At 50.0% G+C, this 14,727-nt stretch overlaps 1 protein-coding gene and 1 long non-coding RNA gene across 7 annotated transcripts in view; one reads left to right on the plus strand and one right to left on the minus strand.

The window, feature by feature from the left end:
• LOC127473698 (uncharacterized) overlaps positions 1-14,727 on the minus strand; it is a 901,041-nt gene that overhangs the window by 179,092 nt on the left and 707,222 nt on the right. The window lies entirely within an intron of this gene.
• STK10 (serine/threonine kinase 10) overlaps positions 2,854-14,727 on the plus strand; it is a 46,799-nt gene continuing 34,925 nt past the window's right edge. The window contains exons 1-2 of one of the 2 annotated variants that reach the window (XM_051793552.1): positions 2,854-3,155; positions 14,239-14,403. In XM_051793552.1, the coding sequence (XP_051649512.1) occupies positions 3,000-3,155; positions 14,239-14,403 (321 nt within the window). In that variant the 5' untranslated portion in view covers positions 2,854-2,999. Of the gene's footprint in view, positions 3,156-14,238; positions 14,404-14,727 lie in introns of those variants that run through there. The other variant, XM_051793553.1, reaches the window with a different exon arrangement.

Raw genomic sequence — 14,727 nt, forward strand, 5'->3', positions numbered from 1 at the left:
AATCTTCTCCAGTGCAGAGGAAGAGCCAAACCTCCAGATCCAGAATTTCAGTCAAACTTCCCCAGGTGCAAACACAGAGGACAAACTGCCCCTGGCTGCTAAAAACAACATGCAGCCTGATCTGATTCTGCTACCCTTAAATATCTGTCAGTGAGGGAAACCCATGGAAAAAGGTATCATTTGAGCTGGAGCACCACGGGGTCTTGCAAAGACATGACAAGAGACTGAAGAACTGCAGGCAAGAGGTGGGGAAATGGTGAACCTGTGGATGAGGGGTTGCAAACGGCCTCATGTGAGAACACTCTTGGCAAGAAACCCAACTGCTTTCTAACATGGAGCACGGTCATGTTGTGGAAAGGATTACATGAGAGGTTGCTCCAGTACTCAGGAATTAGCTTCAGTGAGCCTGAAATCCCCTCTTGCCCTCCTTGTTCCTGGTATCTTGCTTGCACAGCTGTAAGGATCTCCTGCATCAGTGCCCGGGGTTTTTCCTACATCGATTTTCTGCTCGCTGTGCCAGGACCTGGTTATCGTGTTTGTACAGCACTGGTGAGCCGGACCCGGGGGCTTCACACACTGCTGCAACACGGGGGACAGGAATACCATAAAATCAAACAGGGTTTGTAGGCTCTTGGACCTTTGTCTGTCTCACAAACAGGGAAAGAGGCAATGGAAGGGGGGAGGGGAAAGAAGTATCTTCAATGAGAGCTGAAATGCATCTTGGTGGCTCAGCACAGTCTCCTCAGCCCCACATATTTCAGAAGATGATGCAGGAGTAGCCAGGTTGTGTCACCTTCCAGAGCAGCCAGGAGCAGGGAGGACACGGCGATACGTGCTGTGTCTGAAAGCTTTTTGGGGAATTGCCAAGCCCTTATATTAACCAAGCTGCTGGTTAATTAGTATTACAGGGTGCTGCAGTTGTTGGAACATCTGAAGTGCAATATTTGTAATGTCTGTGATCTCTGGTTTTAAATCCCAAGTGATGCAGCTTTCTGTGTAACACTTTTCAAAACAGTACACAGGGCCTGTAATTTTAGAGCATTAATGCCAATCTCGTGTTCAGGAATATTTACTGTAGAGGTAATTCTTTCAATGAACATCAATAAGCTGGAAATACTCTGCCAGTGCTGCAAGGTCTCCTATTGACAACAAATAGTGCTTCATCTACACACAGGTGCTGCAGAAAACACCCAAAATCCAGCTTCATCTCAGTTGGCTGAGATCTGGTGGAAGACCAGTGAAACAGTATTAGTGCCATGGAAATTACCCCTCACAGCACAAAATTCTGAAAGTAGCTGCTCTGATTCTATTATATTCTGTTCTTACTCCAGTGCTGCTAAATCCCATGTCCTGTCAGATCAAATCCAAACTCCGTGAAATTAGGTGGGAAAAAAGTGCTCAATATTTTTCAGCTTCTTTCTGTTTCAGGGATATATTTTGCATTTGCAGTTTGTTTTTCCTACAACTCAGTGGGGAGAAGGGAAGAAATAGGTGGACATGGAAGTGGCTTCAAGAAAGTTGCAATTCTCAGCCACAAATTTCCAGGAATAATAGAATCATAATCAAATCCCAGAAGGATTTGGGTTGGAAGGAACCTTAAAGCTCATCTCATTCCAACCCTCTGCCATGGGCACCTTTCACTAGGACAGGTTGCTAAAAGCCCCACCCAACCTGGCCTTGAACATTTCCAGGGATGGGGTATCCATCACTTCTCTGGGCAACCTGTGCCAGGGCCTCACCACCAGCATAGTGGAGGAACTGAGTTTTAAATTCAAGCATTGGTACTGAGAAACTCCCAATATAAACGTGAGGGCTGACCATACCAGGATGAACCTATTTTTTAAAAGAAAGATGACAAGGGGCAAAACATACCCGGTGTGTGGGTGGTGTAGGTGTCAGTGGGGTGTGCAGGGACAACCATCCACCCCCGACCCCTGTGGGAAACACAGAGCCGCCAGGAAGCGGGGCTGCACCGCCGGGGCGTTCCCCTAGGTGTCCCCATTCCATACTGGATTTCAAGTCAGTTTTCCAGAGGATTTGAAGTGTCGCCTTGGAGAGGATGTTAACTTCTCACTCGACACCAACCGGGTCTCATCTTCCCTAAAACAAGCGCCTGGCGGGTGCCCGGCGTGAGGATAGACTCAAATTCCCGCTTCTGGGAGTTTTAAAAAGAGTTGTGTTTGTCTGTTTTCCGGGGAGACGAACCGAGGGGAGCAGGAAACGTGCCTCTGTTGCCAAGGCAGTTCGGGATTAGGATTTTCCATGCGGGGACGTGCCTCTGCTCGGACCCCGCGGTGCAGCCCACGAGGCAGAGCAGCCCTGGGGATGTTGCGGGCTGGGCACGGGGACGAGGACCGCTCGGTCCTTCCCTGCCCGGCTGACCCGGTGTTTGCAGGGAGCGGCGTGAGCAGAGCTCAGCAGAGCGGCCGAACCGAGCCGGGCTATGCCATGGCCCGCTGCACCGGGCCGGGCCGAACGGGGACGGGCCGAGCTATTCCCCGGCTGAGACGGGACAGGTAGAGCCGTCAGCTGAGCCATGCCCGCCTAGGCGGACCTGCCCCGGCTGAGCCAAGCCAGGCGGTGCCGGGCTGTAGCTGGGCTGAGCCGAGCCGGGCCGGGCTGACGGGGCGGATCTTGGCCCGGCTGAGCTGAGCCGAGCTGAGCCGAGCTGAGCTGAGTTGAGCCGTTCCATGCCGGGCGGTACCCGAGGTCAGCTGTGCCCAGACGGGCGGTGCTGAGCCGCACCCGGGCCGAGCCGTGCCGGTCGGGGCGGTCCCCGTCGGGGCGGTGCCGGGCGGGCGGAGGGCGCGGGCGGCCAATGGCTCTGTCCGGACCGGCCCAGCCCAGCAGGTGGAGCGGTCCCGGCTCCATGTGCGCGGCTGGGGGCGGCCCCGGTCCCGCCTCGCCGCTCCCCGGGCGCGCAGCGGCTCCGTCCTCCCCCGGGAGCGGGAGGCGGCTGCCGGCAGCTCCCCGCGGCTCCTCGGCAGCCCCGCTCCGGCATGGCTTTCGCCAATTTCCGCCGCATCCTGCGCCTCTCCGCCTTCGAAAAGCGCCGCTCCAAGGAGTACGAGCACGTCCGCCGGGACCTGGACCCCGGCGAGGTGTGGGAGGTGGTGGGGGAGCTGGGAGACGGCGCCTTCGGCAAAGTCTACAAGGTGGGTGCGCGGCGGGGGCTCCGGGCGGGGGGGAAGCACCTGCGGCCCCGCAGTCCGGGGTTCGGTGCGGGCTCCGCTCGCTGAACGCACCCGGAGCCGGCTGCGGTGCTGCGGGGGAGCCGCTCCCGGGGCCGGCTCCGCGCATCCCGTTAGTCGGGAGTAGAGGGACGGGGACACAGAGTGAGTTGGAGTGTGGGAGCGCAGCGCTCGGGGCAGGGGAAAGGAGGGAGAGAAGCACTTTTTTTTTTTTCATCCTTCCCCACCCCTCCTCGCCCCCAGCCACCCGCTCTGAATCGCCCGTTTTCAGAGCGACGCTTTTGTAAAGAGACCAGGCGTTCCGTGCCAAGCCCGCCGGTACAATGAATGGAGGGAGGTTTCTTGGAAGTCGGCAGTTCCAGGGCTGTGTCCCAAGTTTCGTGAGCCTCCAGGGGTGACATGATTTGTGTCCCTGCGGTCCTCGCCGGCAGGGAACTTGGAGGGCGAAGAGGAGCCCAGCTCCTTGACTGTGGGGACATGTCCAGTGCTATGAATGTTTAACCTCGATATTTAGAGATGAGGGTTTCAAAGACCAGACTCCCTGTACTTTGCACTCCAAAGCACCAGCGTTCGTGCTGTCCACGGCTCTGAAATGCCCCGTCTCCTCAGTAGTTGAGCAAGGGGGGGGTTGGAGGAGCAGGCTGAGGATCCAGGCTCCTTGGCACACCTGAGTTACAGACATAGTTTGGAACTGGGGGTGGGAATTAGCTGTTGGGCAGCTGGTGTTCGATGGTCTCATTAAATCATTTAAGAAGGTATTACCCTTGCAGAATTGGGAAATAAGTTGTGACTGAAGAGAAGGCCAGGAAGGGAACTGGGGACCAGGTCAGGACAGAGGTGGTTTACTGCCGTGCCCTGGGATTTAGAGTGTTTGTTTCTTGTTTCTTTCAAATTATTTGACAGAAACTCTCTAAAAAACTGGGTGCTAATTATCCATTGAGTGGAAGCCTTTGGTAAAGGATCCCGTCTTCTAAGAAAAAGCAATTCCTGAAAATCATATTTAAATCTCTACTATAGTTATCCTTCTGAAAGTAGCACCAGTAGAAATCAGCCCTTGGTGTGGCGTGTTTGAAACCTGTTTGTATACAGCAGCATTCACTCTTCTCCTGGATAATTCAGTACTTATATTTGCTCAGGTTTCTCAAGCAATGACAGGAACAAGGTAAACATTGTAAAATAAGGTAATTGGATTCTGAGATAAACAAAAACTTGGAAGAATAATTGTTTAAATACTTTCTATTTTAAATATGTTAAACATACCAAAGTGGTAACTTTCAGAATAAAGCTACTTTAAGTCTGTTGTTATATCTGAATGCCTCAGCTATTAACTCCAGCCTCACACCAACAATAACACTGTCAGGCTAAGGATGTCAGCCTGTCAGGCAATAACATCTCCTCATCTCCAGCTACTTTCAGCTCCTTTCATCCCCTCTTTGACCCAAATGAGAATGTAAATAACCCAGTGAAAACCACTTGTTTATAACTAGAAGTTCACTTCATCTATACAGTATATTCAGGCAATTATCTGCTTTTGAGGTGTTTTAACACTGTTGATCAGGGTGGTGTGCCAGAAATCAAAAGGCTATTTTATTCTTCTTAGTAACATTTTAATTCTCCATCTGCTTTGATCTCCTCTACACTTTTTCTCCATTCCGGCTGGCAAATGGACATGGTTGGGTTTTGAAGAGTTTGTGTGCGAGAGTTTGTTTGTTCATTTAAGAATCCCAAATTATTTCAGTGCCCTTTACTATAAAGCCTTCTTTGAGGTAATAGCCAGTAGCATTGTTGCAGAGACACAGTCTCCCTCCATGCTAAGGTTTAACCTGCATGTTGTCTTCCTTTATCTTTTCACATCTGGAGCACTGCCCTAGGTGGGGATGAGTATAAAATGGGATGCAAAAGAAGGGGCTTGCCCTCATGTTCTGCTCAGCTGCCAAAAAAGCCCCTAGCAGATGAACTAACCCGCTTGTGCTCAAGGGGAACGGAGGTGGCCGGGATTCAGCGAACAATTTTAACCATTCTCTTGTAGACACTTTAAAGTCAAGTTGCTCTTCTCACAAAAGCCATTGCTTAGAGCAAGTCTGAGTGTTTATATGGCTCTGAGAGTTTCAGGATGTTTGAATGAAGTTCCTGCCTTTCTTCCGCCCCTTTTCCACACACGGAAGCATGGGGAGGTGATATAATCTGCCTGTGCCTGCATCCTGCCCTACATACCATATGTTGTACTTGTTCTGCAGGGCCTGAGCAGTGCAAAAGAACGGGGCTTTTGCACTGAAGAGTGCTGAAGAGGCTGATCTGGGAGAAATTTAGATGTGGAGAGATGAAAAAATATGCTGGTTTTAGTAGATTTTGTTTTTATGAGGCCAAGTTTGAGCAGGAGGAAGGAGGGCTTGGCTGGGCAATGGTTATTTAGGGTGTTCTGCCCCACAGAACTCTGTTAGGGAGCTGTGTCTTGGGCTCCTTGTGCACTCAGTTGGGCAAAGTTGAACTGGCTTGACACTGTTTACAAAGTAGAACATGCTTTATTTAAATACATATTAATTAAAAATAATGAAATCTATAGTGGAGTCTGAATTGTACACAGCAGACCTTAAGAAACCTGCACCCAGCAGAAACTACTGGGGTTTCCCTAATTTTATGCAAAGTCTTTTTTCAGCAAAAGAGGACCTGGTTGTATGAGGAAACAGAAAAACTCCTTGCAGAGGGTAATTAAGTAGGAGGGGATGGGGAGAAACTGTTTCTTTCTAGTTCTCATTCTCTTGAGGTTGTTGGTCTTGGTGAGTCCAGCAGGTACGATTAGGATGTGACAGCAGCCCACAGATATCCCCGTGCTGCACGCCAACCATGCTTTGTTACCCACCTCATCCAAAGCTCGTTAAGTCGATGATCTTAAATCCATCATTAGGCCAGCAGGCAAGACTGTGATCAGTGTGTGCCAGCCTGGGGAGTCTGCAGCCCTTCCAGGGTTCTGGGCCTGTAAAAGTTCCTAAATCAGTCACTTTTCATACTACCTTAAAAAAACCACAGTTGTTTTTCTTGAAAAACACCTGAGATACAATTGATACATATATAACTGTGACTTAATTGGCTCTGAGTTGAGATCTGTTTGTGAGTGCAGGGAGGAAGAAGTGGCAGTGGCACTCCTGTGAGCTGCTCTCGGGGCTGTGCAGGCGCCCAGGCAGAGGCAGCAGTGCCGGCTGCCGGGGGCGAGCGCTTGGAGCCACTGAATCACATCTCAGTCCTGCAAAACCCATTAACTGCAGGATTCACTGTAGCAGGTAGTTGCATTAGTGTCAGCAGGAATAGATGCATGAGGGCTCTTCTGGGCATTGAGAACTCACGAGTTGGCAGGGGATGGACAGGGTCTTGCAGACGCCTGTGCTCTGCTTAAGCACAGGGGACTTGCTGCCTTTCTCGTGATGGGATTGTTTTGCTGCTCTCAGGCCTCTTGTGAAGCATTATCTCCCCTTGCCAGCACATGCTGATGGGGACATTGGCTCCCCGATAAGGCTTTCCCCTTCACAGGGTGGGGACAGGCTGCCCACAGCCCCCAGCACCGTGGAAAAGGGGTTTGTTCACTTAAACTTGCCTTCAAACGGCTCCTGAGAGATCCTGCTGAGCCCCGGGCCACAGCGAGTCACAAGCGTGTCTTTTCTGTTGTTGTTCTCCTTTCTTCTCTAAGATACGCTTAAAAAGCTGAATTTGGGTTGTCTGATCTGTTGTGGTGGTATTAGTGCTGTACATGCTACGGGCTAGAAATGTTGTTTTGAAATTTGGGTAATAAAAGACTAATTGTTGGATGTCATGCAGCTGCTTTAGAAGCCTGGCTGTCACAGCAACGGAGGCACAAGAGTGTCCCTGTCACTTGCAGACCACTCTGCTTGTCACCCCAACCTGCACTGCTCTGGTTTTGCAGGGGTTGGCTCAAGCGACTCAGGTTCATCTCTGGTCTGTTTGATTCATGAGGGAGTAGGTTTAGATTTAGATACACAGAAGAAATTCTTCCTTGTGAGGGTGGTGAGACCCTGGCACAGGTTGCCCAGAGAAACTGTGGCTGCCCCATCCCTGAAAGTGTTCAAGGCCAAGTTGGACGGGGCTCTGAGCAACCTCATCTAGTGGGAGCTTTCTCTGCCCATAGCAGGAGGTAGGAACTAGATGACCTCTAAGGTCCCTTCTAACCCAAACCACTCTGTGATTCTATGATTTAACTTGTAATTCCTGGAAAGGGTGTCACAGAGAGATGTTAATCTGCTGAGTTAACTTTCAAAAAAAAAAAAAAGAAATGAGGAAGGAAAAAAAGGGGAGGGAGTTTAAGCAGATTGGCCACAAAAAAACCCCAAAGATCCAAAAACCCAAAACCCAACAGTAGGCTCAAATCATGGTCTTGTCCCTTAGAATAACTGAGGGGTTTTCTTAAAATATTTTAGCTGGGGAGGGAAGAGGAACAGGAAGGCACTGATCCTTTACTTAGAGAGCAGTGGCCCAACAACATTAAACCTGGTTGAACTTTAAGTTTGATGTTCACTTTAAACTCAAAGAAACGTGTGATGCTCCATCCGTGCTGAAGTCCTGTGCTCTGCCAGGCCATGACTGTACTGGTGTGGCAGGGGAGAGGGATAGCTCTCCATGGCCTAAATATTTTGATAATTACTTCAGTGCCACAGCCTAGAACTTGGCAGTGCTGCTGATAGTGGGAGCTGTGGGCGACTGCATGGAGGAGGAAGCTTAGATGAAGGCTTTGAGCTTTTCACCCTCAAGCATGTGGCAATTGTTGTTCCTTAGAAAAATCCCTGCCCAGCACACGTCATGAGTTTTTAAATGTTTTTTTCTTGAGTGTCCATTTCCTTGGAAATAAAGCTTCTTTTTCTCATCTGTGGGTGCTGCTGTCTGTAAACTTTGGGTTCCCCTTGTAAGCCTCAGGTCAAGCACCCCCTCACTGCTGCAGCCTGTGGTTGTGGGTCCCCAAGGGCTGTGCCCACCTGTGGTGGGTGGCTGTGCTGCCCTCCCATCCTCCAGGACTGCCAGCCTGGCTCAGCCTGAATCCAGAGTGAAAAGAAGAAGAGCAAAAAGGCACTTAGAATAATATTCTTTAAAATAATGAATTATTTTAAATTAGGCAGTGGAGAGTGGTGGCATGTGTGGGTGTGCCAGGGGTGAGTGCTGCCCTGGCACAGGGCTCAGGTCCTGGCTCACTGCTGGGCCTCAGCATCACTGCTGGAGCTGCTTTGCTCCCATTGAAGAGAGAAGAAGGCAGTGGCCTTTAGGAGTCGTGTCAGTATGTGCCACCTCCAGGATGTGGAGTTGGAAGGGGCAGTGTGTCCCTTGTGAAGAGCAGAGAGATGGCACGAGTGCTGCTGGAGTTGGATTCACTGACTTTGTCTCTTGGCTGTAGCAAAGCACCTCAGTGCCACCCCCAGAATACCTGCCCTTCAAAACAGGATGCTCTTCCCATACAACACATGGAAACCTTCCTGATGTTTTCCCTTCCTGTGCAATTCCCTGACACCTACCCATCCTCGTGCCCCCGTGGCTCATGTCTTTATTTGCTCAACCATAATGTCTGTGTGGTATTTGGGTAGGTGGCAGAGGCAGGGCAGGAAGCTGTGCCCCAGCAGGGCCAGCTGCTGTTGGTGTTCCTCAGCTCTTGCATCTTTTGTCATCGAGGCTGTTCCTGCCCTGCCTTTCTCTCGTCACAGCTGTGGGCAAGTGCAGGCGGCTGCTGGGCCACCCTGGCAGCCCTGTGCTGTGGAGATAGTGAGGGGCTGATCAGTTTTTAATTCTTCTACCAGGGCCTTGTTTAGCTGATGCTTTTCTAGCACTGTGTGAAACGGCTGACAAACAACCAGACAGACATGAGTACTGTCACTGCCTGGCTAAGCTACTATTTCCTGGTTCTCAGGCATAGTAGCCATCCAGCCACTCCTGCATTAGCCTCCTGTGGACCAAATTTGTTTCAGGAAGTTGCTAGGAAACTCAGAATTGCTTGAATGCTTTTTTTTTTTCCCCCTATTTTTTCAATGTTGTGGCATTGGCTGAATGAAGACCAGCCCAGGAATGCTTCGCTTGGAGCACCACACTCATCCTGGGGACCAGTGATTTGAGGGATGTTTCATGCTTTCAAGTTTTAGATCTGTGTAGGCTGAAGATGTCGGATCTATGGGGAACTTTCCTCTCTTCAAACCTTGCTTGTTTATTTTCACACATCTCACTCCCACCAGGACCACAAGGTCTGCTCAGCTTCCGTAGGTGGGTTATAACAGGGCATAGCAGCCAGAAAGCCCCTCGCTGTGCCTCTGGGTCTGTGGCTGTTTGGGTGCAAGGTCTGAAGTATCACATGGAGCTTCTCTGCTTCTTGCCTAACGTCCTGCTGTGTGGGCTTGTTATCTCTCCCCCACTTCTGCTGGGCCTTTGCTGAGCTTTTAAGGCAAGAAAAAGTATATGTGCTGTTCCTTGGTCACACTTTTTTTGGCAGGTCTACATAGAAAACAAGTCCTCAGCCGTAGCTTGAGCTCTCTTGTGATGTTGCTTTCCTTGCCTCTGCCTTGTAAAACCAAAGGAAGGCATTTCTGCTTTTTTAATTTTTTTTTTTTTTTTAACTAACAGTTCTTGGCGTGTTGTACAAGCCACTTCCCCTTCCCCTGGCAGAAGTGTTGCCTCAGCTGCCAGAGCAGCAGTGCTGGTCCAGCCCCGTGCAGTCAGAGCCCTGCCCGACCCAGTGCCCGTGGGGGCTGTGGGACCAGGGCTGTGCCAGCCTCGCTGCTGCACTCCTGCCCATTTGTCACCAGCCACTCTTCTGGATGGCACCGAGGCCTGAATTCAGCATTTCAAACAAAACCCCAAGTAGATTTCATTTATGATGACAAACTGAAGTGGCTCTATGGGGTTTGTTGGGCATGGAACTCCTAGAATGGTTTGGGTTGGAAGGGATCTTAAAGATCATCTTGTTCCAACCTCCCTGCCATGGGCAGGGACACCTTCCACTAGAACAGGTTGCTCCATGCCCCATCCAACCTGGCCTTGAACACTTCCAGGGATGGGACAGCCACAGCTTCTCTGAGCAACCTGTGCCAGGGCCTCACCACCTTCACAGTAAGGAATTTCTTCCTAATATCTAATCTAAACCTACTCTCTGTCAGTTTGAAGCCATTCCCTCTTGTCCTGTCACTCCAGTTCCTGATGCAGAGTCCCTCTCCAGCTTCCTTATACCCCCTTCAGATACTGGAAGGGGCTCTGAGGTCTCCACACAGCCTTCTCTTCTCCAGGCTGAGCAGCCCCAACTTTCTGAGTCTGTTTCCACAGGGGAGGCGTCTTCATTCCAGCTCCCATTGATTATTTGACAACAACGTGAGCACTGACTCAAGCCCTTCTATTGTGTGTTTGTTTATTGATGCAGAGAGCTCAGGCAAAGTTCATCAGAAGGCCATTGATCATTATGTAATCCCTGAGAAATACATAAGTGAGCAGTTGCTTGCATACAAAGACGCAACAGGCATACAGTGCATTGGGGTGGGGCAGTCACAGCTATCAACCCCCAAATACAGCATCCACTGAAAGCACCAGGCTCTTTACTCCTCAGTCAGCGATATCTGAAGGATCAGCTCTCCTGGCACAGAGACAGGGCTTCAAGGATGGAAAGAACCGCTCACGCCAAAAATATGGTGGGATGATATGGCAGACCAGCTTATAAAGGATCATCCCTTGGCTTGGGAAGGTAGTGGGTGCAAGCAAGCCTAGATGAAGCAATCAGGGTGCTCTCTTGGTGGTAGTTCTCCTTTTTCTGTTAGTGACAGTTTGCACAGGGTTTTCCTCTGCCTCACCTAGAAACTGGCTGTACTGAACGATCCAGCCTTCCGGTAATGTGTTCTTTAAAGGCTTAAAATAGTTCCTGTGTTTGTCACAATCTGGATTTCACAATAGCTGCCAGGGTGAGTCACAGGCAAAGGCCAAACAGCCACTTCTGTCACCTGAACAGCCACCTCTCACCCCTTAAATCCATAAACTGAGCTGTGGTTTCTTTATGCCTCTGCCTTCTAGGAGTTATCCTACTCATCCCCTATTCCCTGGTATTCCCAGTGTGTTTGGCAGTAGCATGTCTTGCTTCAGAGGATTCCAGCAAGATCCTTTGTGTTGTACCCTGCCTAGCTGCTGGCATGGCTTTCTGGAAGTGGTTTACTGGATAACTTTTATGTGACATGTTTTCTGTTGTGGAATGCACATTCCAGCCCTGTTCCTGCACAGACCTGTCACCATGGTCCAAGCACTGCATTGATTTGCACAAAGGCTAGTGGTGGCTAGGAGGGCTTTTGGGGTTTTAAATGACTGTAATGGATCTCACTGTAGTTCAGCAGCACCTCCTGGGCGCCATGCTGGCAGCTGTCTGCTCTAATTTTTTTTGGTGCTAATTACCACCCCAAGGACAAATTATCCATGGGATTAAAATGCCCAGGAGTGGAGGAGCTAAAAGATGGAACTGGATGCCTGCTTTAGACTGACCAGCTGTAGTAGACTGGCATCAAACAGTTTCTTGGAATCTCACCATCTGGGTGATTCTTTTGCTTCTGTCCACAAATTTCACTGGTAAAAATTGGAAATGCCATAAATTCCTCAAGGGCTGCATGTTTGGTGGTGTTTTATCTGAGAACAGAAGCTCTCCCCACACCTTTACCTTCTCTACATGAACTTGTGCTGAGATGGTCACCCTGTAATTGGGCTGGTTTTTGCAGAAACAGTTTACAGCCTGTTTTGCAAACCCCTGTCCCCCAGCCCAGCATCCACCCCCCCCCGGATGCCTTAGCAAGCCCAGGAGGGGATGAGAGGCTGCTGGGGTGGCTCCCCTGAGGTCTGCGGGTGAGAGTAGGTTGGTTCTGACCTCTCAGTGGGAGATGATGCCGTGGGGAGACTGGGACATGCTCTGCTCCTGGGTTTTTTCAGGTGCCTGTTGGGCCCCAGCATCCTGAAAGGACTGAGCTGGCTGGGACCCTGCCGGTGGGAAGCGTGCGATGGCAGATCTCCAAGGGAAGCCCCACCTCTTCTCACAATATTTACTTCCCCTCCTTGGCCCTCTCCCAACACCCTAAGTGCAGAACAAACACAGTGGGGCACTTTTTGCTCCCATTTGGAAGCTCTGTGCTTTTCCCTGTGCTTGCTCTGCTCTGCATCTCCTCCCCCTTCCAAGCCCTGCTCTGTGGGTGTCTGATGGCTACTTGGTGAGAAACAAACCAACCTGAGCTAAAGAAACCCTCTCATTTCTTCTGAAGCCAGCATGAGCTGCTGTCTTGCATTTGGGCAGCGAGTCCAAATGGAGATGGATTTGTCCCCTGTGGTAAGGACACAGCTGTGTTCCTGCCAACTCCTGCAAATGCAGCAAGTCTTCAAAACCCAGCAGAGACTCAGGGGTCCCTCATTTTCCTCTCTCTGTATGGTTTTCCCCATATTTGCTCCTCCCCTCCCTGCCTTGTTCCTTTGTACACTGATACTCTCACCTAAGCTATGTAAAGCTGTTCAGTGGGGTTTGTGGTGTTTATACCAGGAATTAATCCTCCTGTAAGCTCCACAGAGGTTTTCCAAACACAGAGATGTAAACTACAGAGCGGTAAGAAAGGTCACAACCGGAGCTTGGCCAGCTCCTCCAGTGATTACATCCTCAGTGGGACTTGCTCCCCTGGGGGAGAGGTAGCCTGGAGTGGGTGTGATGGAAAAAAATTGGGTGATGAACTGGAATCATGCCATGGGGGCTCTCCTGTCACAGTGGGAGCAGAGCAGGTGAGCTGTAGGGATTTCTGCCCCTTGATCTGCTGATTCAATGCACTTCTGGGAATGCCGGGGTGCTCCTGAGTCAACAGCTGCTGTCTCACCCCCTCTCTCAGCGTGTGACACATCTCGTGGTGCAGCTCTGTGTGCAGACTGTCTCGCAAACACCCTCTTGGTGTTTGGTTGCAAACTTCTAATTGTCGCAACAATTTACACGAATCGCATTTGCAAAATGCAAACTTGCCCTGGCAGTTTGGGGAGAAGTCAAGTTTTTGATGGTTTTCCAGTTATTTGGTGAATAAACCGATTAAAATGGAGGGAGGAGGTGGGAGAGCACGTGTTGTATTATTCTTACTGTGCTCTGAAGAGCTCACTAATATGCCACATAGGGAATACTTGGCCAGTCCTGGGAATTTAAATGCACCCTTCTTGACACTTTACTTGTGAAGATCCTGAAGTTTCCCTCATTTGTTACAGAGAACTGGCCTGATGAGGAAGGGGAGTGCAGGGATGTTCGGGTGGTGCACAGCTGTACTGTGAATTTCACACAATCACAGAGTGATTTAGGTTTGAAAAGACCTCCAAGATCATTGAGTCAAACATTTGACTGATCAGCAGCTTATCAACTAGACCAGAGCACTGAATGCCATGTCTAGTTGTTTCTTGAACACCTCCAGGGATGGTGACTCCACCACCTCCTTGGGCAGCCCCTTCAATGCCTGACAACCCTTTTTGTGAAGAAACTCTTCCTGATGTCCAGCGTGAACCTCCCCTGGCACGGGTTGAGACCATTTCCTCTCATCCTGCCACTAATTGCCTGGAAAAAGAGTCAGACCCCCACCTGGCTCCACCCTCCTGTCAGAGTGTTGTAAAGAGCAAGATCATCTTGGTTGGATTTACTTGGGACTTCTAGTAATTTATACTTTCACCTGTGATATTATCAGAGCGCTTCTATATTTCAAGGTTTTCTTGCTTCTTTTTTTCCCCCTCCTATTCTACAAACAACAGGACAAATTGCCTTTTCTAAAAGTCTCTGTCTCTCCGTGATGGGAGGTGGTGTGGGCATTGGAGACTGGCAGGAGGAAGGAGGATACTTTGGCCCTGATGCAGTATCCAGCCACCCCGTGACGCTGCAGGCAGGTTTAGGAAGCAGAAATGCATCTGCAAGTTTCCCTCCTTGTGTTATGGCTGGTGCCAGTCAAGCTGAGCGTGAATTGGAACAGCAGGAATTGTGCAAGTATTGTGTGTTCCTGGCTCTCCTTGCCTTTGTTGGACTGACATTGTTTTTGTCTTTCAGGCTAAAAACAAGGAAACTGGTGCTTTAGCAGCTGCCAAAGTCATTGAAACAAAGAGTGAAGATGAACTGGAGGATTACATGGTGGAGATTGAAATCCTGGCAACCTGTGATCACCGGCACATTGTCAAGCTGCTGGGAGCATTTTATTGGGATGGCAAGCTCTGGGTAAGAGGCTCTTGCTGTGTGTGACGTGTACAGCTGCACAGTTCTCACTCTGCTGGGAGGAAATGGCTAATCTGTGGTGAAGCACAACCTCTGGAGCAGCTTGAAGCATCAGTGTGAGTTGGAAATTACTCACAAGCTGTGCTCTACTCACTGTGTGATCAGGGCCTGGATTTTCCCCGTGTTCTTTGATGAGTAAACTGTCTTCTAACTAAAGCAGCTTGTAAGTAGCCAAGGGAGGGTCAAGAAATCTTCACAGTGAAACTGGAGTTGTGGTTTTTTCCACCATTTGGAGTTTGTAAAGGTAGAAAGTGCATCACTGATCTG

This window comes from Manacus candei, unplaced genomic scaffold, assembly GCF_025592945.1.
Source record: "Manacus candei isolate 608988 ecotype Guabito, Panama unplaced genomic scaffold, ASM2559294v1 h1tg000037l, whole genome shotgun sequence".
Taxonomy (NCBI): domain Eukaryota; kingdom Metazoa; phylum Chordata; class Aves; order Passeriformes; family Pipridae; genus Manacus; species Manacus candei.